At 48.5% G+C, this 27,490-nt stretch overlaps 1 protein-coding gene across 1 annotated transcript; it reads left to right on the top strand.

Moving 5' to 3' along the window:
* The first annotated feature begins 1,745 nt into the window (after positions 1-1,745).
* On the top strand, positions 1,746-25,963 carry LOC148507938 (lactoylglutathione lyase-like). The gene is made up of 6 exons (XM_088445319.1): positions 1,746-1,866; positions 8,719-8,801; positions 10,160-10,300; positions 19,860-19,924; positions 21,663-21,752; positions 24,605-25,963. Exons 1-6 carry the CDS (start codon positions 1,822-1,824, stop codon positions 24,724-24,726), a joined length of 546 nt encoding a protein of 181 aa, XP_088301445.1. The 5' UTR covers positions 1,746-1,821; the 3' UTR covers positions 24,727-25,963.
* The last annotated feature ends 1,527 nt before the right edge of the window (positions 25,964-27,490 follow it).

Below are 27,490 nucleotides of genomic sequence, written 5' to 3'. Positions count from 1 at the left end.
GGATGGTATTACACTGCCCACCAGGCTGGTCACATCTGGATGGTGTCACACTGCGCACCAGGCTGGTCACATCTGAATGGTGTCACACTGCGCACCAGGCTGGTCACATCTGGATGGTATTACACTGCACACCAGGCTGGTCACATCTGGATGGTGTCACACTGCGCACCAGGCTGGTCACATCTGAATGGTGTCACACTGCGCACCAGGCTGGTCACATCTGGATGGTGTCACACTGCGCACCAGACTGGTCACATCTGCATGGTGTCACACTGCACATGAGGCTGATCAAATCTGGATGGTGTCACACTGCGCACCGGCTGGTCACATCTGGATGGTGTCACACTGCGCACCAGACTGGTCACATCTGAATGGTGTCACACTGCGCACCAGGTTGGTCACATCTGAATGGTTTCACACTGCGCACCAGGCTGGTCACATCTGAATGGTTTCACACTGCGCACCAGGCTGGTCACATCTGAATGGTGTCACACTGCGCACCAGGCTGGTCACATCTGAATGGTGTCACACTGTGCACCAGGCTGGTCACATCTGAATGATGTCACACTGCGTACCACGCTGGTCACATCTGAATGGTGTCACACTGCGCACCAGGCTGGTCACATCTGAATGATGTCACACTGCGCACCAGGCTGGTCACATCTGAATGATGTCACACTGCGCACCAGGCTGGTCACATCTGAATGAGCAGCGGATAGAATGTTTGTGAACCAACAGAACAGGTGACACAAGTGCATTCCTATGTATGTTTGTATTTTGCTGCAGGAACATATTGCACTCCACAGGAGCTATGTGCACAGACTGAAGCTCTTGGGCCTGATTCAGCAAGTAACGCAAATGTGCACATGCACGCACTCGGCCGCTGTGTGTATATGCTAATCAGTGCATATGCACGCCAACTGCAGCACAAGATGCAGATACCCAGCAATACATAATACCGCCCACTTCCCTTTCACAGACTGAGTAGTCCGCAAGATAGCGGTAACATCGCGAACCATCGGACCCATACACAGAATAGTGTTTGATATGACCCTCCGGCAGACGTTGCTACATCTCCTGCACGCAGTGAGAGCTCAGGCTGCCTAGGGTCTCGCAATGGCTAATTTATGCGCGCCTCTGCAACGGCATTGAAACGCACTGGCACGCCTGCGTTCGCACGACCACTCCCCGTCACCGCCCACAAACTGCACTTCTTGTCAATCACTGTTCGAGGTCTCTGCGTTCCCTTTCCTAATCGCAACTGGTTGGTTCGCGCACGCACAGTACTATGCATAGGCATGCGCAGCGCAAAAACATCGGCTGAGTGAGTGCGTGCGCACATTTGCCTCCTTGCTGAAACAGGCCCTCTGTACATTGCTGGATTAAATCAGATATAATATACATTCATTACTCATGTATCATTTACATGATTCTGGCCACAATACAGAAGAGGAGTACTGTGCAATAGACTAACTTAATAATATCTATTCTCCCCCCAATACTGCTCAGTGCAGCACAGGTCACGTTCACCATGAGAGCAGGAGGTCCTAGCAGTGAGGCTGCCTGTATTAGTGCAAATCCCTATTTTGCATAATTAAATTGACAGTGAGCCGTCTCTGCAGGAGTCCGTTCCAGAACTACATTCTCTGCTCTGCAGGAACTGCTATCCGGGCAGCCAGTGACTGGGGCGGGATCCCTGATCCATCCAGGTGTTGTTATCCCCGCCCCTCCGCCGCAGGTATAGCCAGAGCATACTGGGGAGTGTCACTGGTGTCAGGCTGTCTGTCCCGTAGAGAAATCATTTGAGTGCCGGACAGTGACATGGAGGAGACACAGGAGCTCGGAGAGCCGGACCCCTCCACCAAGGTAGTCTAATAACACATTACACGTTCCTGAGATATACACTGTGCATTCCTGTAGTACATACATGTGTGTGTACAGTATATGTGTACACACACACACACACACACACACACACACACACACACACAGTATGATATATTTGTGTGTATAATGTATATGTTTTCCACCCAGCAACCCATATTTATGTATCACACTCATTTAGAGATTTCAGAATATTAGTATTTAGTAAGATTTAAGGCAGTAAGTTAGTATAATGTCTTAAGGGGGGTATCCACTAGACGATAAAGTTGAACGATTGAACGATAATGATAAAATCGTTCGATAATCGTTCGAACATCGTTCGAACATCGTTTGAGCATCGTTTGCAAATCGTGCAGTAATTGTTTCTAACGATGTACGATGCGCGCTCCCGCTGGTCGTTTGATCGTCTCCTCCATCGACTGAACATGCAGGTCAATTTCACTTGATTGCTTACAAATCGTTTACACATCGTTTACACATCGTTCATGCTGAACGATCAAACGATGAACCACTGTCTGCCCACTATAGTTGAAAGCTCTCAATCACAGATTAAAACAACATAGTTTATTGTTAGATCTTTTGAAAATCGTTTGCAAATCTTTTGCAAATCCTTTGCAAATCTTTTGCAAATCCTTTGCAAATTGTTCAGAGTGGAAGATCATATTTCAAGGGAAACTTCAAGGGAAAATCGTAAGAGGTTGGACAGGGATAAAATCGTCTAGTGGATGCCCCCCTTTATTATGATGCATATAGGCACTGACACTGCAGGTATTGCCCACTAGTAAGGTGCAATGTGCTGCAGTGTAACTTGTCATTTGACTGAACTATGGATAATATGAGAATGCAGATTTGGTACAGTTGTTGCTAGATACAGTTTTGCTGTGTGTTGGACAGCAGGGGAAGGACTGATGGGACTTGTGTATAGATAATGTACAGGACAGCAGGGGAAGGACTGATGGGACTTGTGTATAGATATTGTACAGGACAGCAGGGGAAGGACTGATGGGACTTGTGTATAGATAATGTACAGGACAGCAGGGGAAGGACTGATGGGACTTGTGTATAGATAATGTACAGGACAGCAGGGGAAGGACTGATGGGACTTGTGTATAGATAATGTACAGGACAGCAGGGGAAGGACTGATGGGACTTGTGAATAGATATTGTACAGGACAGCAGGGGAAGGACTGATGGGACTTGTGTATAGATAATGTACACGACAGCAGGGGAAGGACTGATGGGACTTGTGTATAGATAATGTACACGACAGCAGGGGAAGGACTGATGGGACTTGTGTATAGATAATGTACAGGACAGCAGGGGAAGGACTGATGGGACTTGTATATAGATAATGTACAGGACAGCAGGGAAGGACTGATGGGACTTGTGTATAGATAATGTACAGGACAGCAGTGGAAGGACTGATGGGACTTGTGTATAGATAATGTACAGGACAGCAGGGGAAGGCCTGATGGGACTTGTGTATAGATAATGTACAGGACAGCAGGGGAAGGACTGATGGGACTTGTGTATAGATAATGTACAGGACAGCAGGGGAAGGACTGATGGGACTTGTGTATAGATAATGTACAGGACAGCAGGGGAAGGACTGATGGGACTTGTGTATAGATAATGTACAGGACAGCAGGGGAAGGACTGATGGGACTTGTGTATAGATAATGTACAGGACAGCAGGGGAAGGACTGATGGGACTTGTGTATAGATAATGTACAGGACAGCAGTGTCAGAGTCACATGTGAGGCGCCATCTAGACGTGTTGCCATAGACCACAGAGACGCGCAGCTGTCGAGAAACCGTGGGGGTGACTCAGAGGCGGACGCTAATTGCAACGCTGCTTTGTATTTTTGGGGTTCATTTATCAAAGTGTATTTGAGGTATACAAGTGTTTTAAGTATCCCCCGTATGTATTAAGAAGGGACCGCAGTAGGTATCTCCGATACCGATACCTGCTGTGATCCCTCCATTACCGCTGGCAGCCGCCTCCCCCATAGGTTTCTATGGGGGATATGATGCTGCCAAATTTACCAATATCCGGAATGCGATGCATTCCAGCTATTGGCCCCTGCAGCTAACGCCATCTGAAGATAAAGTTAGCCTATGGGCTACACTGCGCATAATTAGCCGGCGGAGGGATCTCCCTGGCTATGGCGGCTGTGCATGTGCAGTCCTCGGGACAGCGCATGTACAGCACCCCCTGCAGGGACGGGCTCCTTTTTGAACCTGTGTCCCTGCATGTCCCGGATGATACATCCGACCGGTATGCCCGCATTTTGCAATGCGATCATGGGCGTTACTGGCATGCCCCATCGCATTGCAAAAGCGATCATTAATAAATGGGGGCCTTTGTGACGCAGCAGCGATGCTAAACTGCTAATAGTGCAGGAGGCGTCGGAGGACAAAAGATGCCTCCTTTCTTTATCGTAGATCCGAGTGCTGCGTCCGATGAGGCTACCTATCTGAGCTGGGTACATATCTGTGCGATCGGGTTAAACACTCCCAATCAGCCGAGTAGTGTGTACCCAGCTTGACCCCCTGTGACCCTGTACACACTGAGGGCCTGATTCAGACCCGCTCGCAAGCGGGTCGATGGCCGGGCAGTGCGACGCAAGGCGTGCGCGAGCCCCGTAGCGAGTGAATTTTCACTCGCTGCGGGCTTCACTACAGGACGGGGCGGCTGTCGATTGTGATTGACAGCTCGCCCTGTTTTGTAGGCGTGCAGGGGGGGTGGCTGGACAAACTGAGGCGTTCCCGAAGGAACGCCTGCCGGTTGTGGGCGGCCCTACTGACATCATCAGTGATGTCAGTAGTGAACTTCCTGCTCTAATAGAGCAGGAAGTTCACTGGGGCTTGCGGTGGACGAGACCCTACCACAAGGGTCTCGTCGCAAGCCCGATGGTCACGATAATCGCGACCATCGCCAGGCCGCCCGCTAAAGCTTAGCGGGCGGCCTGGAGGTAGGGGGGTAAAGAAAAACCCGCCCTGATTCAGAGCGAGCGCTCACAAAGAGCATCCGGCTCTGAATCAGGGCCTGAGCTAGAAATAAGAGTGTGTACATTCCTCTATGGGAGGTCGGCATCTAAAATATTAAACAGCACAAAATAGTCGACCTCCTGATCCGCCAGTTGTAGGAGATTTGTAAGCCATTTACCGGCTAACGCTCCTGTATCCCTCCTGAATACACAGCTATACAATCGTCAGGCCGATCACATGATATTGTTATTACTATTATTATTATAATCATCATCATTATTATATTGTATTATTGGAACTGTAAACCCAAATCTACATACAGTATCTACAGAGACTGGTCCACCATTCTAGTATTTTAACTCTTACCGCACTAGAGGCCTGATTCATTACAGATCGTAACTGCAACAGCGTACTCAGATTGGCCGATGGTGCGTACTGTGGATGCGTATGCACCGCAGTGCGCGTACGTGAGTTGACATTGCGATCACACTGCAATCACCTACTCAGATACAAAGCCATCGCAGATCAAGGGACGGGAGGTCAGCAGTTGGGGGTGGTGATGGGGGAGTGGTCGGAGAAATGCAGGCGTGCCTGTCCATTTGAACACCGTTACATGGGCGTGCATAAATTAGCCACTGCGACGGCATACGCAGCTTGTGTACTCACTGCGTGCGACGAGGTTGGCAATTTCTGAGTAAGGTCAGACCTGTTGTAATTGTGCGTGAGGGTCCGATGTTACTCGATGGTACCGATGTATACGCAGGACTGCGAGGTCTTACGGATGTGCGAAAGCGGTAGTAGGCGTCTCTACGCTGGCTTTGCGATTGCAGACATTAGCATATTTTCGCAGCGGGCCTGCGTGCATAATCGCAGCTGCGATCGGAATAGCGATCCGTAGTGAATCAGGCCCAAGGGCAGCATTGTCAGAGTTGCTTAGCTGCTCTGGAGATATCTTCTTGTGTCGATAAGGGAATTTTTTGTAAACAGCAATACAAAAAAAAAAAAAATCACACTTATTGCCAGTCTAAAATATGTTTAACATGATGAGCAGCAATATAATATAACTTGAAAATCAACATTTGTATGGAACCTGTTGTCCTGCAGTTGTTGTCGAACAAGTTCCACAACTGCAGGAGTCTGCTGGGGTGAGAGCTGAGCTTACTAATGGCAATATGAAGATCAGCAAGTATGTCAGCAGAATGACATGCTACAAAGGGGCCCGGGAATGTCATGGGAAAGGTGCAATGGAAGTTACGATTGGAAGAGGGGGCAAGCCAGTATCTGGTCTAGAGTCCCATCTTAATCTGACTTTGGGCCTGATTCAGATGCGCTCGCGAGCGTATAGCACTCGCAAGCGGGTCGATGGTCAGCCAGTGCGCACACGCGAGCCCCACAGCGAGTGAGGTTCTCACTCACTCCGGGGCTCACTAAAAAACAGGGCGGCTGTCGATGTTGATCTGGACAAACGGAGGCTTTCCCGAAGGAACGCCTGCCATTTGTGGGCGGCCCTAGTGACATCATTCGTGATGCAGCAGGAAGTTCACTCGGGCTTGCGGGAACCGAGACCCTACCACAAGGGTCTCGTCGCAAACCCGATGGTCGCGATAATCGCAATCATCGCCAGGTCGCTCTCAAAAGCTATGGGTGGTCACCCACAGCTATGCGAGTGGCCTGGAGGCGGATTTAAAAAACAAAAAAAATCCTCCCTGATTCAGAGCGAACACTCACAAATAGCGAATGCCTCTGAATCAGGCCCTATATGCATGTGAGCAGGGCTGGATTAAGGGCCACATGGGCCTGGGGCTAAAAATGTGCCTAGTGTAAGCAGTGGAGGGGGTGTGGCCACTACCATGTGGGTGTGACCAGTGTCATGTGGGTGTGGCCAGTGCCATGTAGCTGTGTACATCCCCTACACTATCAGCCTAAAGGTCTCTCAAAATTCATAAAAGTAGAAAAATTGCATAATTATGTGAGGGAAATAGAAATGCAACTTTAATATTTAAGGCCGACCACGTGGACAGCTGGGCAAGTGGTCATCCTTATGCTGATGAAGGGCCTATTTTTATGTGTAGGCCTGGAACTGTAGTCCCATCTGTCCGATTGTTAATCTGGCCCTGCCTATGAGTCACCAGTGGCCCAAATTTCCACTATATGATCCCTTTATTGAAGTATTAGCAGAGTAATATGCGGACCGTGCTGGTGTTGATATGTGATGTAAATGTGCTGGGGACAGTAGTTCTCCATATGAGCTGGTGCACCAGAGTATAGTAAATCTGGCCAGAGTGTAAGTAATGGTGATAAAGTGTGTAACGCTTTAGTTGGTGCTGATAGCGATAGATTTATTACATCAAGCAGAACAACAAGTAGCATATGACACACGGAACATCACAGGTGTAACAGCGGTAGCTATAAAATACTGTTTGTGGTAGCCTGGAGCTCAGGGTATTGCTGGGCGTTACAGTGCACCTGGCGTGATTGCGTTACTAGCACAGGTGGATAGTTGCACTGGTGGTCTAGTGTACAATGGTGGTGGTATAGTGTACTTGCGGGCATACAGCAGGGCACTGCAGGCTCTCAGGTGGTGAGAGTCTCCTGGTCCAACCTGTCCTCATGGACGCTGGGGAGAAGCCAACGTCAAAGGTCAGACCTCATGTAGCTGAGCTCCGGCGGGTCCTAGCGACCGCCGGCCCTCCTTACCTGTATAGTGCTGGAGGGAGGCAGTGTGGGAGCACACTCCTTCCAACAGTGTGAACAAGAGGCACCTATAAAGTCTGTATATTACGTTACCTGCAATACTATAATATCCAAGGAAAAATAACACAACAAAACAATCCAAAAACTTTGGTCATCATTTAATTTGGGACATTTGTTCAATCTAGTGCGTAGGATAAAAGATCAGATGTTTGCTGTCATTTTCTACATTTAGGGGTCTAGTATTGAAGCCCAGAAAAGCCCAATTTTCTGTAAAATGTATGTTTCCCCCAGAGACAATGTTTCTGACATTTTTCTTTTTGTCCATTATCGATAAATAGGTCCTGTAGCGGCTAATGACCAGTTGAATACATATTTTTGGGATGGGTACAGGGTGCCGGCGTTTGGGATCCCGGCGGTCAGAATCCGGACACCAGCATTCCGAAAGGGTTAGGACACTGACACCTGTCGGTCGGTATCCTAACTCTCCCCCTCTCTCTAACACTAGCCTTCCCTCCCTAAACCTAACCTCCCCCCCAGTGGCGTCACAAGGCGGGTGCGTGCCACACCCAGGTGTCATTAAGTGCAGCACTCGGCTCCTGACACAGTGAGGGAGCCGGCACTGCACACAGGGCAATCCGCACCTCTGTCACCCCTCCTCCCAGTGATAACCTTGGGGGTTCAGACCGCGAGGCCGTGCCCCTTCCCATGTGGTCACACCCCCTTCCCACGTAGCCATGTCCCTTTTTGTCAGGTGTCACCGCGGGGAGGGACGCCACTGCTCCCCCCCTCAGTGCCTAAACCTAACCTCTCCGCACCCTAAACCTAACCCTCCCCCCTTAGTGCCTAATCCTAACCCTCCCCCTAGTTCCTAACCCCTAACGCTAACTCACCCCCTAACCCCGCTACTTATCTCCGGGATTCCGTAGCCGGCATTCTGACCACCGGATTCCCGCGGTTGGGATATTGACCGTATCTCTTCTTTTCTCCACCCTTATGTCAGGCTGCAAGGATCATGGCAGAACAGGTCAATAATGGCATACAAAACCACATCAACAAGGGTTTTGTAATTATTATAGATATACATATGTCTGCTGCTGGTAGTTCTCCTGATATTCTTCACATATCCATGTTTGTTTTCTGTACTTGTAGGATTATATTATACAGCAAACCATGCTGAGAATTAAAGATCCCCGGAAGTCCCTACACTTTTACAATAAATGCCTTGGAATGATGTAAGTTGAGCTAGGTGGCATCACAATATTGGGCAACAACTGTTTTTATACCCTATTGATCAATAAAAATATTGTTATTATTACTTAGCTGTTTATTGTGCATGTGGGAGCTGAGAATAGAAAGGTGTTTGCGTAAACTATAGAGATTAAAGGAGCAATCAAAGGAAATACTTCCTCACACAGTTCATACATGTTCAAAGGTCCCTTTGATTTATAGACAGTGTAAACAAAAAATAAGTTGGATATGTGAACAATTTCATACATCAATGCATTTAATATTATCATTACCACATCACGTGTCTGTGCTGCTGGGGAACCCTGCTTATTTCTCTATATAACTCTCAGTCTGTGGCTTCCTGCTACCCCCATTCCCCTCTTCACATCATGTCACTGCCCCTGTCACACACAGCCCTGTCCTCACTAACACATCACTCATCTCCTGATACACTCTGTGCTGCTGTTGGGGGAACCCTGCTCCTTCCACTATATAACTCTCAGTCTGTGTCTTCCTGCTGCCCTCATTCCCCTCCTCACAGTATGTCACTGCCCCTGTCACACGCAGCCCTGTCCTCACTAACACATCACTGATCTCCTGATATACTCTGTGCTGCTGCCCCATTCCCCTCCTCACATCATGTCACTGCCCCTGTCACACGCAGCCCTGTCCTCACTAACACATCACTCATCTCCTGATATTCTCTGTGCTGCTGCCCCATTCCCCTCCTCACATAATGTCACTGCCCCTGTCACACACAGCCCTGTCCTCACTAACACATCACTCATCTCCTGATACACTCTGTGCTGCTGTTGGGGGAACCCTGCTCCTTCCACTATATAACTCTCAGTCTGTGTCTTCCTGCTGCCCTCATTCCCCTCCTCACAGTATGTCACTGCCCCTGTCACACGCAGCCCTGTCCTCACTAACACATCACTGATCTCCTGATATACTCTGTGCTGCTGCCCCATTCCCCTCCTCACATCATGTCACTGCCCCTGTCACACGCAGCCCTGTCCTCACTAACACATCACTCATCTCCTGATATTCTCTGTGCTGCTGCCCCATTCCCCTCCTCACATAATGTCACTGCCCCTGTCACATGCAGCCCTGTTCTCACTAACACATCACTCATCTCCTGATATACTCTGTGCTGCTGTTTGGGGAACCTGCTCCTTCCACTATATAACTCTCAGTCATTGTCTTCCTGCTGCCCCCATCCCCTCCTCACATCATGTCACTGCCCCTGTCACACGCAGTCCTGTCCTCACTAGCACATCACTCATGTCCTGATATACTCTGTGCTGCTGTTGGGGGAACCTGCTCCTTCTATCTTTTATTGTATGTTGTTATCTCACCTCAGTCTCCTGCAGAAGCTGGACTACCCGTCTATGAAATTCTCCCAGTATGTAATGGGCTATGAGGATAAGAGGGACATGCCAAAAAACATGAAGGAGCGGACGGCTTGGACCTTTTCTTGCAAAGCGACGCTTATGTTGACACAGTGAGTATTGTACATAACTATTACAAAGAAATAGTGTTTATATTGTTATACTTAAGTGTAATGGATTTGTCATGATTTTGTATAGTGAATTATTTTCACTGTTTTCATTCCCCTTTGTCCCTGGAACAAATATTAATGCATCTTGAAATAAGCGGCCGGATTCATGGGCATTAGCTGGGCTGAGATATGAACAATGCAGGCTGTGTAACTCAGGGCCGGATTCATTAGGGATCACATTATTGCGTACGCACGTAGGTCAGCTGCGATAGTATGCTAATCCATTGCGATCGCAATGCAAACTCAGCACAACACAAGGACGCCCACTTTACCTTACACACATCCGTAATGTTTAGCAGAATAGCAAAACCATCGGTACAATCCAGTACCATCGCTGCCTCACGCACACTCGCACAATCTCTGACCTTACTCAAGAATTGCTAACAACCACGTACACTATCAGGCCTCAGGCTGCGTATAGCATCGCAGTGGATAATTTATGCACGCCCCTAAAACGTTGTACAAATGCACAGGCACACCTGCGTTTCCCCGACCACCCCCCTGTCACCACCAACTAATGGTGCTTCCTGTCAATCACTCTGCGAGGGGTCTGCGTAGCCTCTGTGCAGGGCTGGATTATAGGGAGGGCGACAGGGGCGGTCGTCCCGGGGCCCTCACACATAGGGTCCCCACACTATCCCCGGACCCAATCCCTAAGATTAACTGTTTTTTTTTTTCTATCATCGGAGCCGCCTGCCGCGGCCCGGGATTAAGTCCCGCCCCGGGATTTGGCCCCCTTCTGCTGGCCAATATGCCTCACCCTGCCTCTGAAGCAATAAGTAATGTATATATGTGTACTGTGTCTATGTTTGTGTGTGTATATATATATATATATATATATATATATATATAGTACAAAGAAAGCCCGGCACTCTGCAGACCACAAAAAGGGTCTATACCTTGCTCCGGGTGCCCTCAAAAATGGAGATCACTCCCCTCAATGTAAGCAGCAGCACATAATACGTTTCGGGGTTCAATGACCCCTTCCTCAGGAACACACATAATATCAAATACAAGCAAACAGTGACTTTAAATACCTTACTTGGCAGTGCCCATCGTGCTGTCACCCCTGCATTCCACCGGCGCTCTGACTGCACACTTCCGGTTGCGGTGTCCGAGACCCGGAAGTGTCCCCCAGGCAACCAACCGGGTGCCGGATGACGTCACTTCCTCTGCCATCGCAGTCCCAATCACAATAGCTTGTTCGCGCATGTGCACTTTAGTGCATTCGCAGAATGCAACAATCGTCCGATTGCGTGCGTATTAGCAAATGCGATCCAAGCTGAATCAGGCCCTCTGTCTGATCCTGCTTCTGTATTGGGACCAATTTCTCAGGTAGCGATGGGCGGTGGAGGGGGGGGGGGGTGAGGTACACCCCACCACTGCAATGATAACATACAGTACAATGCTTTTTACAGAACCTCCAAATTGTACAATCTAATGTGACCTTTTATCTTACAAGACACAGCTGGATTCCTTATTACATGTGATAACTTATTTCATGCAAATTCTGTCTTATCATTATTATTTCTTTTATCGCCTGCACACCCAACGTCACCGCGAGGGCCGTTCCACATCAACTCGCCCCATTTTTAATTACTTTTACCGTAGGTCTCCCAATTTTTATTGCTCACTGCACTGCATGTACCAAGCAGTGAAAAGTGTGAGACCAGTAGAGAAAAGTAGAGGACCAGTGGAGAAGTTGCCCATAGCAACCAATCAGCTAACTATTATTTTATAGACTGTACTTGATAAATGCTACTTGAAGGCTGATTGGTTGTTATGGGCAACTTCTCCACTGGTTCACTGCTTGATAAATAGACCCCTAAGTGACCAATAATCGCTTACTACAATCCTGAATGGTACATTTTCTTTGGTATGCCGTTTTTCATTTAGAAATCTTTGAACATGTTATAAATCTGCACATTTTGGCATGTGTGCGCATACAAAAATCTATTTATTTTTATCAGGCCAGGATCTATATAGAGAAAACATATTGGGCCTGATCCTGAGCTGCAGGCAATGACGGTGCTCACAGAGATCAGCGTTTTAGTGCCAAAAATGACTATAAGGGCTTGATTCAGACCTGCTCGCTAGGATGCGTTCGCACGCAGCGTGCCGATGTTTGCAATCTGGGCATGCGTACGCATCGCAGTGCGCGTGTGTGAACTAGTCCATGCGATTGGGAAGCGTTTGTTCGCTGCGCAGACAGCTCGCTAGAATGAGTGACAGGACAAGACGTTTGTGGGTGGTGACAGGGGTTGGTCGATGGAAATGGGGGAGTGGTGGTGTGAACGCAGGCGTGCCTGAGCGTCTCAACGCCGTTTAAGAGGCGTGCATAATTAAGACACGGTGTCATTGTACACGTCATATGGTTGAAAGTCACACTGAAGCACTCGCAGTGCTTGCGGTAGGGTATGGTCATCCACAAGTGCTGCAATCGCTTCCGATGGTACTCGATGTTACCGATGGTTGCATTCACATCCTGGAGATGATGTGTGTAAGTGGGCGTGTTAAGACAGGCTGGGAGGCGTCTGCATACACACCGCGTGCTAAAGGCTTGCCGTGCGATTGCGTATTTGCATACTTTCGCTGCGTGCAAGCGCATCTAGCGAGCCGGTCTGAATCGAGCCCTAAGTTCCCAGTGAGATCCCAACTTTAAAGTTGGTGTGGACAATTTATTTTTCACTGCTGGGGGCCTGAGGGGAGGGGGCAGTCATAAGGGATAAACACAAAGTTTTTGAGAATTTTAAAGCATATGTTTTGTTGGAATTCTGAGATAATAAAAATATGTATGTAAGACACTCTCTTATATTAATAAAGGTTTGCAGAGAATAAAAGTAAGACAGATAAGACATTGGATCACTTGGTATGGCATAACCCCCTTTCTCTTTTTTCACTACTAACATATTGTACTCAGACGCTTTTCTTGCATAGTACTCTGGGCCTGATTCACTACCGTACGCAACTGCAATGACGTACGCAATTGGACAATTGTTGCGTACTATGCATGCGTATGCATCACAGTGGGCGTCTGTGAACTAGCCATTGACATCAGGACTGTGATCGCAGTGACTACGCAGACCCATCGCACAGTGATTGAAAGGAAGTGCCGTTTGTGGGTGGTTACGGGGGGTAGTCGGGGAAATGCAGACGTGTCAGTCCGTTTCAACGCCGTTGCATGGGCGTGCATAAATTAGACACTGCGATGGCCTAGGTCTCATAGTGTGCGTGGTTGTTAGCAATGCCTGAGTAAGGTCCGAGCTTGTGCAAGTGTGCGTGATGCTGCGATTGCACTTAATGTTACTGATGGTTTCACAGTCTTACTAAACATTATGGATGTGTGGTAAGTAAAGTGGGCGTCCTTATGTTGTGCTGCGAGGACATTGCGATTGCAATGGATTAGCACACTATTGCAGTTGAACTGCGTGCTTAATCGCTATTGCGTACGCAGTTGCGTACTGTAGTGAATCAGAATCTCTGTTCAATGTAATTGAAGATTTATAATAATCACTCACCACTCTCCCTTTTGTAGTTCTGTTTAGCTAAAGGTAAAGCCTTCTATTGCTCTCACCTAATCTCTTTGTATTGCCATATGTACTCTGTAACAGGCAGTGCATTCTTTATAACATAGCTCAGCGTGATAACGTGTTTCAGCATGAGATTGCAAAGCGCACCATTATATAATGTGTGTATCATCTAACACAGTGATTTATATAACTGCTATTTGCAGGGGTGTAAGTACAGCAGGTGTCGTTGCTATGTGGCCTGGACTGCTTCAACCAGCACATGTCGCTGGCCGAATGCTGTTGGAGGGGGCCAGCAGTGCTACCAGTGGTAGAGTCAGGGGTAAGGAGTGGGAGGGGGCATGTGCTCCCCTGATGTTTTGGGGTTTTTCATTTATTTCACTACTGAGGACAGTGGTGTAGCCAGGGGGGATGAGCAAGTGCTCCACTAACATAAATCAGCACCTTTTCATAGCAGGGCATCGGTGAGCACAGCGGGGTTAGGATGCACCATGCTGCTGAGGTGCGTCTCCAGCCATTCTGCTTGTCTCCCAGCCTGGTCATCATCAGTTGAGGAAGGACGACTGTACATGGGGTTCTTTTCCCTACACCGCTCCCCAGCTATAACATGTCATGACATCCCAAATGCGGACTGTGTGAGCTAAGAATAACACATCATCTATGCTCAATTGTCTTGCAAATTGACACTTACTCATTTCCATATTTTGGCTAACTCACACTCTCTTTAAACCTTCTTTTTTCTTTGTAAATAGAGTTTTTATATGTGAGGTCTGATGGCATATAAGAGGCATGTGCAGGGGTCTTATGGCACATAAGGGGCATGTGGTGGAGTCTGGCACATAAAGAGCCTATGAGGAGTCTGATGGCACATAAGGGGCATGTTGTGGAGTCTGATGGCATAAAAGTGTCAATCAGATGCCATAAAAGAAGCCTGTGGCAGAGTCTGATGGTATATAAAAGGTCTGTGGCAGGGTCTTATGGCATATAAGAGGTCTGTGATAGGCTCTAATGGCATATAAGGGGCCTGTGGTGGTGTTTGATGGCATAAAAGGGGCCTGTAGCACAATCTGATGGCATATAAGAGGTCTGTGGCAGGGTCTTATGGCATATCTAGAGCTGGTGTAGGAGTTTGATGACATATAAGGGGCTAGTGCAGTGGTTCCTAAACTTGGTCCTCAAGAAACCCTAATGGTCCATGTTTTAAGGATGTTTATGGTTGAGCACAGATGGTAAAATCAGAAGACAGAGGTACTAATTAAGTCACCTGTGTGCAAGCATGGTTATCTTTAAAACCTGGACCGTTGGGGTGCTTGAGGACCAAGTTTGGGAACCTCTGGGCTAGTGTGTGAGTCTAATAGCATAAAATGTGTGGTGTAGGAGTCTGATGGCATATAAGGGGCCTGTGGTGGGGTCTGGTGCAATATAAGGGGTCTGATGGCCATAAGGGTCATATGTTTGATGACATATAAAGGGCCGGTGTAGGAGTCTAATGACATATAAAGGTCCAGTATAGGAGACTGATGGCATATAAGGGCCGGTGTAGGAGTCTGATGACCTATAAATGGTAGGGTAGGAATCTGATGACATATAAGGAACCAATGTAGGAGTATGATGGCATGTAAGGGTGTGGTATAGGAGTCTGATGGCATGTAAAAGGCTGGTGATGACCTATAAATGGTAGGGTAGGAGTCTGATGACATATAAAGAACCAATGTAGGAGTATGAAGGCATATAAGGAGCCAGTATAGATGTCTGATGACCTATCAGGGGCCGGTGTAGGAGTCTGACATATAAGGGGCCAGTGGAAGAGTGGTGGCATATAAGGGTCCAGTGGAAGAGTCTATGTAGTAGCCTGATGGCATAAAAGGGGCCTGTGGAGCAGTCTGATATGCCATATGTAAGGGGGGACTTTGAAGGGGCACGATCACATCTGGGGGCACTTTGTGACAATGTGAACTAAGGGCATTATTCACTAACGATCGCAACTGCGAATGCAATAGCGATTACACACTAGGGATGAGCGGGTTCGGTTCCCTGAGAACCGAACCCACCCGAACTTCGGGGATCCGGGGCGATCCGAGCCCAAGCTCGGATCTCCCTGTCTGCCCCGGATCCCTCTCCCGAGGCAAAACCTCGAGATCTGCTGTCGGATCTCGAGGTTTTGCCTCGAGCGGCCATTTAAAAAAAAATGCCTTTGCCTTTAATGGGCAAAGTGCTGATTGGCTGACAGAGCCGTCTGTCACGGCTCTCAGCCAATCAGCATTATGGTGCTCATTTGCATGTAGCACGGACTCGTGAGATCCGTGCTACATGCATCTGTGTGATTGACAGTGACACAGAGCACAGATGGGTCAGTGAGACCCGTCTGTGCTGCTGTGTATTTCAATGACACAGATGCACGCACGGACCAGGAGATCCGTGCTACTTGCATCTGTGTCATTGACACAGAGCACTAACGGGTCCGTGAGACCCGTCTGTGCTGCTGTGGTAAATAAAAAAAAAAAAACCTGTGTAAAAAGAGAAAAAAATGGCGTGCCCCCCCCCAAAAAAAGAGCAACCAGCCCCGGGCATTAGTGACCCAGTGCTGGGTGTGCTTAAATACAGGGGACAAACGACATAGGGGTCCCCTGTACTTAAACACAACCAGCACCGGGCTAGTCAGAACCAGAGCTGGTTGCCAAAATACGGGGGACAAACGACGTAGGGGTCCCCCGTATTCTGCGCAACCAGCTCTGGGCTCTGATCCGGTCCTGGTTCTGGAAATACAGGGGAAAAAAATGAGTAGGGTTCCCCTGTATGTTCCAGAACCAGCACTGGACTTTTTCTAGCGGGGGGCTGATGCCACAGCCAGGGGAGCCCTTTCACCGGGCCCCCCAGCCGCAGCATCAGCCCTGACCGCTAGTCAGCCCAGGCCGGGGATCCCTGGAGAGCTGGGGACCCCCCCAATAAAGGGGTCACCCTCTCCAGGGCACCCCAGGCCCAGGCTGATAGCCCGGGGCTATCCCCGCCACCCCTGGTGGCGGTGGGTGGCGGGTTGATTGTGTGGTGTGGTGTAAATAAAGAATATCAAACATTGTCTTTACAAGTAGAACTGCAAGTCCCAGCTAGCCTGCCCCGCATGCTGGTACTTGGAGAACCACAAGTACCAGCATGCAGGGCATTAAGGGCCCACTAGTACCTGTAGTTCACCTGTAAAAAAATGTTTAAAAAAAACACAGGACACACACACCGTGACAGTATAAGTTTATTAAACATACATACACACACACACATGTACACATACTCACCTATGTAACCCTGTAGCATCGGTCCACTTGTCCGGTAAAGTATCCATAGGGGACCTGTGAAAAAAAACATACTCACCATCTCCTATGCGAGGTTCTGTCCTCTTCGTTCCAAAGTAGGCATCCCCGGACTTGGCAAAAAAAAAAAAACGAAAACGCGATCCACGAACTTAGTACCGTTCTATAGAACGGTACTTCCCGAATGAGAGCTTAGCGGCGGGGTATCACCATGGAAACCCCGCTGCTAAGCGTTCATTGGCTGAGAGAGGCCATCTCCCGTCTCTCTCAGCCAATGAACGGCTCCCTCCATTGTAGTCAATGCTGGGAGCCGCAAGGTTATTAAAGTTTACCCTGCGGTTCCCACCATTGACTACAATGGAGGGAGCCGTTCATTGGCTGAGAGACGGGAGATGACCTCTCTCAGCCAATGAACGCTTAGCAGCGGGGTTTCCATGGTGATACCCCGCCGCTAAGCTCTCATTCGGGAAGTACCGTTCTATAGAACGGTACTAAGTTCGTGGATCGCGTTTTCGTTTTTTTTTTTTTGCCAAGTCCGGGGATGCCTACTTTGGAACGAAGAGGACAGAACCTCGCATAGGAGATGGTGAGTATGTTTTTTTTCACAGGTCCCCTAGGGATACTTTACCGGACAAGTGGACCGATGCTACAGGTTACATAGGTGAGTATGTGTACATGTGTGTGTGTGTATGTATGTTTAATAAACTTATACTGTCACGGTGTGTGTGTCCTGTGTTTTTTTAAACATTTTTTTTACAGGTGAACTACAGGTACTAGTGGGCCCTTAATGCCCTGCATGCTGGTACTTGTGGTTCTCCAAGTACCAGCATGCGGGGCAGGCTAGCTGGGACTTGCAGTTCTACTTGTAAAGACAATGTTTGATATTCTTTATTTACACCACACCACACAATCAACCCGCCACCCACCGCCACCAGGGGTGGCGGGGATAGCCCCGGGCTATCAGCCTGGGCCTGGGGTGCCCTGGAGAGGGTGACCCCTTTATTGGGGGGGTCCCCAGCTCTCCAGGGATCCCCGGCCTGGGCTGACTAGCGGTCAGGGTTGATGCTGCGGCTGGGGGGCCCGGTGAAAGGGCTCCCCTGGCTGTGGCATCAGCCCCCCGCTAGAAAAAGTCCAGTGCTGGTTCTGGAACATACAGGGGAACCCTACTCATTTTTTGTCCCCTATATTTCCAGAACCAGGACCGGATCAGAGCCCAGAGCTGGTTGCGCAGAATACAGGGGACCCCTACGTCGTTTGTCCCCCGTATTTTGGCAACCAGCGCTGGTTCTGACTAGCCCGGTGCTGGTTGTGCTTAAGTACAGGGGACCCCTACGTCGTTTGTCCCCTGTATTTAAGCACACCCAGCACTGGGTTACTAATGCCCGGGGCTGGTTGCTCTTTTTTGGGGGGGTGCACGCCATTTTTTTCTTTTTTTACACAGGTTTTTTGTTTTTTTTTTTACCACAGCAGCACAGACGGGTCTCACGGACCTGTCATTGCTCTGTGCCAATCACACAGATGCATGTAGCACGGATCTCCCGGGTTCGTGCTACATGCAAATGGGCACCATAACGCTGATTGGCTTCCTGTCTGCCACTGCAGTGCCACTCCTAGATGGGCCACGTGTTTGTGCCGCCCCCTTGTGTCGCTTAGCATAGTCATCCAGCTTCCTCGGTACAACCTTTTGGCCTAAAAACAATATTGTGAGGTGTGAGGTGTTCAGAATAGAGTGGAAATGAGTGGAAATTAATGTTATTGGGGTTATTAATAGCGTAGGAACAAAAAAAGGCCCATTTATGTGATTTTAGCGGGTTTTTTTTATTTTTTAAGAAAAAATCCAGATCCAAAACACAAAACCCAGAACCCAAAACACGGAAGGGTGGTTTTGGCAAAACCAATCCAGATCCAAAACACGAAGAAAGATCCAGATCCAAAACCAAAACACAAAACACGAAAAGTGTCCGGTGCACACCCCTATTACACACGCAGTTCAACTGCGATAGTATGCTAATTCATTGCGATCGCAATGCCGCCACTACATAAGGATGCCCACTTTACCTTACACACATCCGTAATGTTTAGTAAGACTGCGAAAACATTGGTACAATGGAGTACCATCGCAGCCTCACGCACACTTGCACAAGCTCTGACCTTACTCAGAAATTGCTATCTTCAGTGCACGCTATGAGGCCTCAGGATGCATGCATGCCCATGAAACGGCGTTCAAACGCACTGGCATATCTGCGTTTCGCCGACTACCCCCCAGCTCCACCCACAAATGGCACTTCCTGTTAATCACTCTGTGATGGGTCTGCGTGGCCACTGCGATCGCAGTCCCGATCGCTGTGGTCAGTTCGCACACGCGCACTGCGCTGCATGCACAGTACACAATTGGCCGTTTGCGTGCGTATTAGCAATTGCGATCCAAGCTGAATCAGGCCCTAAGGCACTAGTATGCAGCATAAAATTATTTTGGGCAATACTATGTGGCCTAAAGTGAACAACCGGTGCTGAGAGAGGTGTCTGTCTAGAAGACCCCTACCGTTTTTTTTATATGGGGCCCCAAAAAGTTCTAGTTACGCCCTTGGCTATTGGAGACCAATAATCTCATAATTTCTAATTTTCACACAACTGCCCGCTCCATATAACTCTTGTATGTTTCATATCCTGCAGCAACTGGGGTAGTGAGAATGACGGGAAACCGTATCATAATGGCAACACGGACCCTCGAGGATTTGGTACGTTGTAACAACTTATTGTAGAAGAGTTTAATTAATTGTCACAAATTATAACAAATAATGATAATGTCACCTTAAGTAAACTCACGATTCTCAACATTGAAGGCAATGGTGGGAACCGCTCATTAGCTGAGAGGTGGAAGGCTTACCTCTCTCAGCCAATGAGCGCTCAGCTCCATAGTGAAATCCCACAACTGAGTGGTCATTCGGGAAGTACCATCCTTAGAGGACGGTACTTGGTTCGCGGGTCCAGGTATTTCCGTTTTTTAGTTTTGCCAAGACCAGGGATTGCCTATATGGAACGAAGAGGACGTGTTCCATGCATAGGAGCAGGTGAGTATGGATTTTTTTTTCACAGGCACCCTATGGATATTCTACTGGACAAGTGGACGTGATGGGCTTCACGGATACATAGGTGAATATGTGAGATTGTGTGTGTGTATGCTGTAATAAAGTCTTGCTTTCTACGGTGTGTGTGTTCTGTGGTTTATTAAGTATTTATTTTGCTGTGGCACTACAGGTACCAGCGGGCCCGTAATGCCCCGCATGCTGGTACTTGTGGTTCTACAAGTACCAGCATGTGGGGGAGGCTTGCTGGGACCTGTAGTTCAACAGCAAAATACAATAATTTTTACTATTTCAAATACAGCACACTACATAATCAACCCAGCACCCACCACCCAGGGGTGCCGGGGATAGCCACGGGCTATCAGCCTAGGCCTTGGGTTCCCTGGAGAGGGGGACCCTTTATTGGGTGGGTCCCCAACTCCCCAGGGATCACCGGCCTGGGCTGACTAGCAGTCAGGGGTAATGCTTTGGCCGGGGGACGCTGTGATAGGGTTTCCCTGGCTGTGGATTTACCCCCCCACTAGAAAAAGTTCGGTGCTGGTTCTGGTAAATACAAGGGAACCCTACTAATTTTTTCCCCTGTATTTGCAGGACCAGGACCGGTTCAGAGCTCAGTGCTGGTTGCGTTAAATACAGGGGACCCCTACGTTGTTTGTCCCCTGTAATTAGCACAACCAGTACTGGGTCTCAAAAGCCCGGCTGGTTGTGCTGTGGTGGGGGTGAAGGGGCCACAAAGTTGTTTTTTTTCTTCATATTATTTTTTTTATTTTACACAGATACATGCATCACGGATCTCCCTGATCCGTGCATGCAAGTAATGTTGGCATCGTATTCGAACGACATATTGTTCAAGCATAAACACTGAACGATATGCCGCCGGATCGTGTACGAGATTGGCAGATCTTATCTGCTGTAAGCAAAATCTGATGATGCAATATATGACCCGCAGGTACGCGCATCGGCATCGTGATCGTGAGTGGACACTCATGATTTGGACATATTTTACATGATTTGTCATTCCGATGTGTCGAAATCTGGCAAATTGCGCAAAATATCGTCTAGTGGGTATGCACCTTCAGGGCCCGTGTGAGGGTTCACTCCAAGAGGTTGCTCAGTTGCTGACATGGCATCAGCTCCCCAGGTCCTCTAGTAACGCTGTCATAGCTTCCCCTGATAGCGCTGTGAAGGAAATCTAAAGGACTGGAAGTGTTCTAATGGAAGGAATGGAGCAAAACTGAGTATAAGCAGGTTAAACATTTTACACCAGAACGTTGTTTAGGTATTTACTAAAATAAACAATATTTGCATAAGTGGCCTCTGATAAGCATATTCTATAATGTGCTCTTAATCACTGAGCCAGATCCTCATTGTCTGTTTTGCTTCTATATAGGTCACATAGGAATCTCAGTACCTGATGTCTACGCTGCCTGCAAAAGGTTTGAGGAGCTGGGAGTCACATTTGTAAAGAAACCTGAGTTTGGTAAATATTATTATTCAATGGAAAATAAATGTATAAAATGTAATTATCTTATATGAATTTTGCCTTATTTTATGGGGTTGATTCAGTTAGGCATTACACAGTGTGTGCTGTTTCCGCATGATTAATGGAGCCAGAAGGTTTGATCCGATTGGGCCCCCTCCTCTCTGTCTGTGCACTGAGGCCCTGATTCAGGCCCGCTCGCAAAAACGAGCGCTTGCTCTGAATCAGGGCGGGTGCTTGCTTTTGTAGTTGCTGCCTCTTGGCCGCTCGAATAGATGTGGGTTACCACTCACAGCTTATGCGAGCGGCCAGGTGATGGTCACGATGGTCAAGATCATCGCGACCAACGGGCTTGCGACGAGACCCTTGCGGTAGGGTCTCGTGGCCGCAAGCCCCAGTGGACTTCCTGCTCTAATAGAGCAGGAAGTCCACCTACTGACACTCGTGATGTCAGTAGGGCCGCCCACAAACGGCAGGCGTTCCTGCAGGAACGCCTCCGTTTGCCCAGCCACTCCCCCTCCCCGCCTTCCAAACGGGGCGAGCTGTCGATCAACATCGACAGCCACCCCTTTTGGATGCGAACACCGGAGCAAGTGCTTTTTGCGCTCGCCCCGGGGCTCGCGCATGCCATCGACCCGCTTGCAAGCGCTATGTGCTTGCGAGCGGGTCTGAATCAGGCCCTGAGTGCAGTAGTTTCTGGCTTCATGCCAGAATCTACTGCGCATGCACAGGTTTCTGGGAAAATAACGCCCGTGCCTTTTTCCCGGGGGCATCTTTTCTGCGCATGCACAGGTCACCGGGAAAATGGCCGCCGCCATTTCCCCAGCGATTTTTTGCTGCTCACCGGAATCAGTGGAAAGGTGAGTATTATTAACTATGGGTGCAATGTGTGCGGTGTGGGTCCCCATGGGTCCAGGGGCCCGAGTGCGCCGCACACCTTGCACCCATTTTAAAGACGCCTATGAGCAGGATGTGTCTATAGGAAATAGACACCTTCTGCATTGCATCTGCATTCTGAGTGCAGCATCCGTAGATGCTGAATCTGATCACCATCGCGACTGTCCTACGCGAAGGATGCTGATTTGGTAGCTGTCAGGCTGCATAAGCTGAGATGGACGTGGACAGCAGTCCAGGTAGTTGGCGCCCACTAACGCAGAACCTGTGCTCGGCGCGCCACCAAAACAAGGGCGACACGCCACCGTTTTTGGAGAACGGTTTCGTCGCCACCCTCTGCTCTGCCCCCTAAATGCTGCAGCATGACTGACATGTACTAAGGGGGTCTCCTAGCGAGCGCACAGGACTGGCTCTGCACACACGCAGAATGGGGCCTGTGCAGACCCACAAACATCGGCGATGTACGTTAACCATCGGGTTAGCGTGTATCTCAGAATCAAGCCCTGTGTCTGATACATGCACATATATGATTACACAGGTAAGTGCTCATAGTCTCATCAGAAACAGCTTACACCAGTGGCTCTCAAACTCATTCAGCATGGATCAGGGCCTAATTCAGCATGGATCGCAAATTGCAACCATGTACGCAGATCGGGCGATTGTTGCGTACTGCGCATGCGTATGCACCGCACTGCATGTGCGCGGCAATCACACTGTGGAGCCCATCGCAGAGTGAGTGACAGGCCGTGAGCATTTGGGGGTGGTGACGGGGGAGTGGTCAGTGAAACGCAGGCGTGCCTGTCCGTTTGAACGCCGTTGCATGGGCGTGCATAAATTAGCCACTGTGACGGCATACGCAGTTTGAGTACTCGCAACGAGACTTGCAAATTCTGAGACAGGTCATCCCTGTTGTAATTGTGCGTGAGCGGCCGATGTTCTCCTATGTTACCGATGTGTACGCAGGACTGTGAGGTATTGCAGTAGTGGGCGTCTCTATGCTGGCGGCAGACATTAGCATATTTCCGCAGCTTCATTGCGTGCGATTATGCAGCTGCGATTACAGTAGCTATCCGTGCTGAATCAGGCCCTCAGTCCTCAAAGCACCCTCAGTCCAGGTTTTAAGAATGACACCATGCTTGAGCACAGATGGTTTAATCAAATTGACATAGGTACTAATTAAGCCATCACCTTACAGTAATAGGATCATTCAGCCTGTGAATAATTTCCTATTTATTCACAGCATAGTTCCATAACTTTCCGTTGGTGCTCTTACTCACCGAGCCACTCCTCAGATAATAATGGGGGTCATTCAGACCCACTCGCAAGCGGCAGTACGCTCGCAAGTGGGTCGATGTTCCCCACTGCGCATGCGCACGACGGAGGGAGCTCCGACGTGCGCATGTGCGAGACCCGGACTGCGACATCCAAGCTGTCGCTCCGGGTCTCGCACCAAAGGAGGCGTGCTGTCGATGGTGACTGACAGCACGCCCCTTTTGGTGGGCGTGCCTGCCAGACGGAGGCGTTCCCATGGGAACGCCTACCGTCTGAAGCCGGCCCCGCTGATATCACTCGTGATGTCAGTGGGAGTGATTTTGGCTCTGACAGAGCCAAAATCACTCCAGGGCTTGTGGCTGGGAAACCCTACCGCAGGGTTTCCCTCGCAAGTCCGATGGTCGCGATGGTCAAGACCATCGCGACCATCTTTTTGGACTCTCGTATATGCTGTGGGTGGTCACCCACAGCTATACGAGCGTCCAGGAGGACACTCCATTTTAATGGAGGAGGGCCCTGATTCAGAGCGAGCGCTCTGGTCAGAGCGTCCGGCTCTGAATCAGGCCCCATGTCCTCTGTTGTTATCAGCCCTGTAAGCAGATCCTGTGGGTGTTCACCGTTTTATGTTACAATGTTTAGAGAGGGAATTTCTGTGATTAATGTAACCAATGTATTTTGGTTTGCAGGTAAAATTAAAGGCTTGGCGTTTATTGAAGACCCAGACGGCTACTGGATCGAGATCCACTGCCCTAATAACATGGCAGCAATACTGAAACGATCGGTTCCACATCTGGATGTACATGTCTGATCACGAAAGTTTTTAAGACTCATCAAACTGGGTCAGCGAATTTGAGAATCACACTTAGGTGTGGCACAGAAACTGACTACTGAGCCAGTGACAGGACACAGAAATCCAGAGACCCATAGGGAGAAATCCCTGCCTGGTGCTACCTCTTCCCTCAACGGAACTCCCTGCACAATCCTATCCTGAAGCCTGATAGCAGATTATTTCTGTGATTGTATTGCACCGGTTTTCAGAGACGACTTTCTCAGACTATGAGGGTTATATATATAAAAATATTATATATAACACTGAATAGAACCAAAAATGGAGACTTACTGTACGTCAGCTTGTGAAGTTTTATTAAAATGTAATTTCTTTATTTTTTTTAAAGTCATATTTAAGTTACATAAAAGCCACAAAAGTGACTTTTACGAGTAATAAAATAGAAAACCAAATGTGGCCAGAAATGTTTTCTTGTAATGGAATTAACTGTAATGTTACAAACACACTGAAACACACCTGGTTTTTATTAGCTCTAGATCATACCATCAGGGGTCCCCTGCACAGGACCCCAGTGCCAGGAGCATTTCACAAGCTGCTTTCTATAGATCCTGCTGCCAGTCATGCCATCAGAGCTCTGGTGCCCTTACTAACCTGGCGAAGACTCCATTACACAAACACAAACCTCACTGACAACTGGACCCCACTTGGCTGCATTATGTTGTGGATGGAAATGGAAAAGGACTGTAACATTCTGCAGTGTGAAGCAGAGAGACACAGCGGCAGTGAATGTCCTCAGCACTCAGGGATGTCAGTGCACAGGTCACATGGGAATTCTGGGCTCCTACACACCTTTACTTGTACCAGCTACAGTGACCTGCCAGTACATGGGTGACAGAAGTGTGCCCTGGCCTGATCCTCCTCCTGTCACCAGGTTGTTGTGGGCGTTTCAGTCCTTAATGCTGGCACTCTGGGTAAGCATGTTCGCCAGCTCAGGTTGGTGTTCGCAGTAAAGCTCGTACTGTCTGTTAATGTCTAGTTGCATAATTGTGCTCTCTCAACATTGGGCCTGATTCAGAGCCGCTCGTAAGCGGACGCTCGTTCGCTCCGAGCGATGTTTGCCCAACTGCGCATGCGTACGGATCGTTATACGCAGGCGCGAACCAGTCAGCGCGGTCGAAATTCATGTGCTCGCAAAATAGCGAATGCCTGATAATTTGAGTGACAGATTGAGGCGTATGTGGGTGGTAACAGGGGAAGGTGCTTGAAAACGGGGAGTGGAGATCCGAACGCAGGCGTGCTTAAAGGTCAAAACGGGCGTTTTATGGGTGTGTATAATTAAAACAGCAGCGTCATTGACCACGTCACTGGGTTATTTTATAGCCAGAACTGCTCGCAAAATTGTGGTAGCAAAAACCAACCACAAGAATAGCGAGCAGTTCATACCCTGTACTCAATTAATCTAATAAATAGCGGACATTACGTAGGATGCGAGCGGCCAGGGGGCGTAGTTTCCCAAAAAACGACCGCAAGTTTTGTTCGCTCGTTCAGACCTAGAGGCGTGAACAGACCACAAAGAGCGAACGGTTCATTTGAATAGCCACCCCTATTTTCTGTACGAGCGTGCCCTAATTGCGTCCGGCTCTGAATCAGGCCCATTGTCTATTTCCAGTGTTAAATATAGAGGCCTGTTAGCAAGATGTAGCACAAGATGTGTTGCCAGGTACCCTAGTGTCTAGGCCATTGATAGAGTACATTTCTATTTTTCCAACTTTTTTGATTTCTTGCAACTATTTTGCTATATTTAAAACTTGTTAATTCATTATAACAACTATTATCATTATTAGAGATGTGCGCTGACCCCGGTGTTTTGGTTTTGCATCTCGATTCATCTTCGACTTTTTGGTTTTGCCAAACCATCCTCAAGTGTTTTTTTTTTTTGGATCGGGGTTTATTAAAAAAATAAATAAATGATAAAATGTTTTTAAAAACAGCTAAAATCATGTAATTTTTGCAATCTAAAACCTGAAATTTGTATTTAAAATCCGAATTCGGAACCACGGGAAGATCAGAACCGCGACTCGGATCTGTCCGGATTCAGAATTTCGGGTGGATTTGGCTTTCTGCAGAACCGAACTGCACATCTCTAATTAGTTAGTCGCATTTCTTTTGTACCATTTGCAATGACCTAATGGTCTCTGGACCTGATTCAGAGCCGGACGCTATTTGCGGACGGTCGTTCCAAAAAAGGGGCCGGCTATTTACGTTTGTTGACACCTCTATGTCTGAGCAAGCGAACGAAAAATGCGCTCGCTATTTTGTAAAGACGTTCGCATCACACGTCATCTCCGGTATTTATTAGATTAATCGGGTACATCGGAAAGGCATCTGAACTGCTCGCAGTGCTTGTGGTAGGATTTACTTCCCGATATCACTGCGAGCAGTTCAGGCTAAAAGACAACCAAGAACGTCAATGACGCTCCTTTACTAATTATGCACTCCCATTAAACGCCCATTTGACCGTTAGGCACGCCTGCGTTCGGATCTCCACTCCCCCTTTTTCAAGCACCTTCCCGTTACCAACCACAAATGGTACATTTAGTCAATCAAATTAGCAGCCCCTCGCTGTTTTGCGAGCGCACGATTTCCGACCCTAATGACTGGTTTGCGCATGCGCATTACGACCCATACGAACGAGTGGCCGCTTACGTGCGGCTCTGAATCAGGCCCTCTGTTTGGGGCAGCTACAAGATACAGACCCTCCAAAATTGCCTAGTAAGAACCCGGT

This window comes from Taudactylus pleione, unplaced genomic scaffold (genome assembly GCF_031769625.1).
Source record: "Taudactylus pleione unplaced genomic scaffold, aTauple2 ptg000378l, whole genome shotgun sequence".
Lineage (NCBI taxonomy): Eukaryota > Metazoa > Chordata > Amphibia > Anura > Myobatrachidae > Taudactylus > Taudactylus pleione.
Note: the sequence above shows the minus strand (reverse complement) of the source record. Positions and strands in the feature narration are given on the sequence as shown.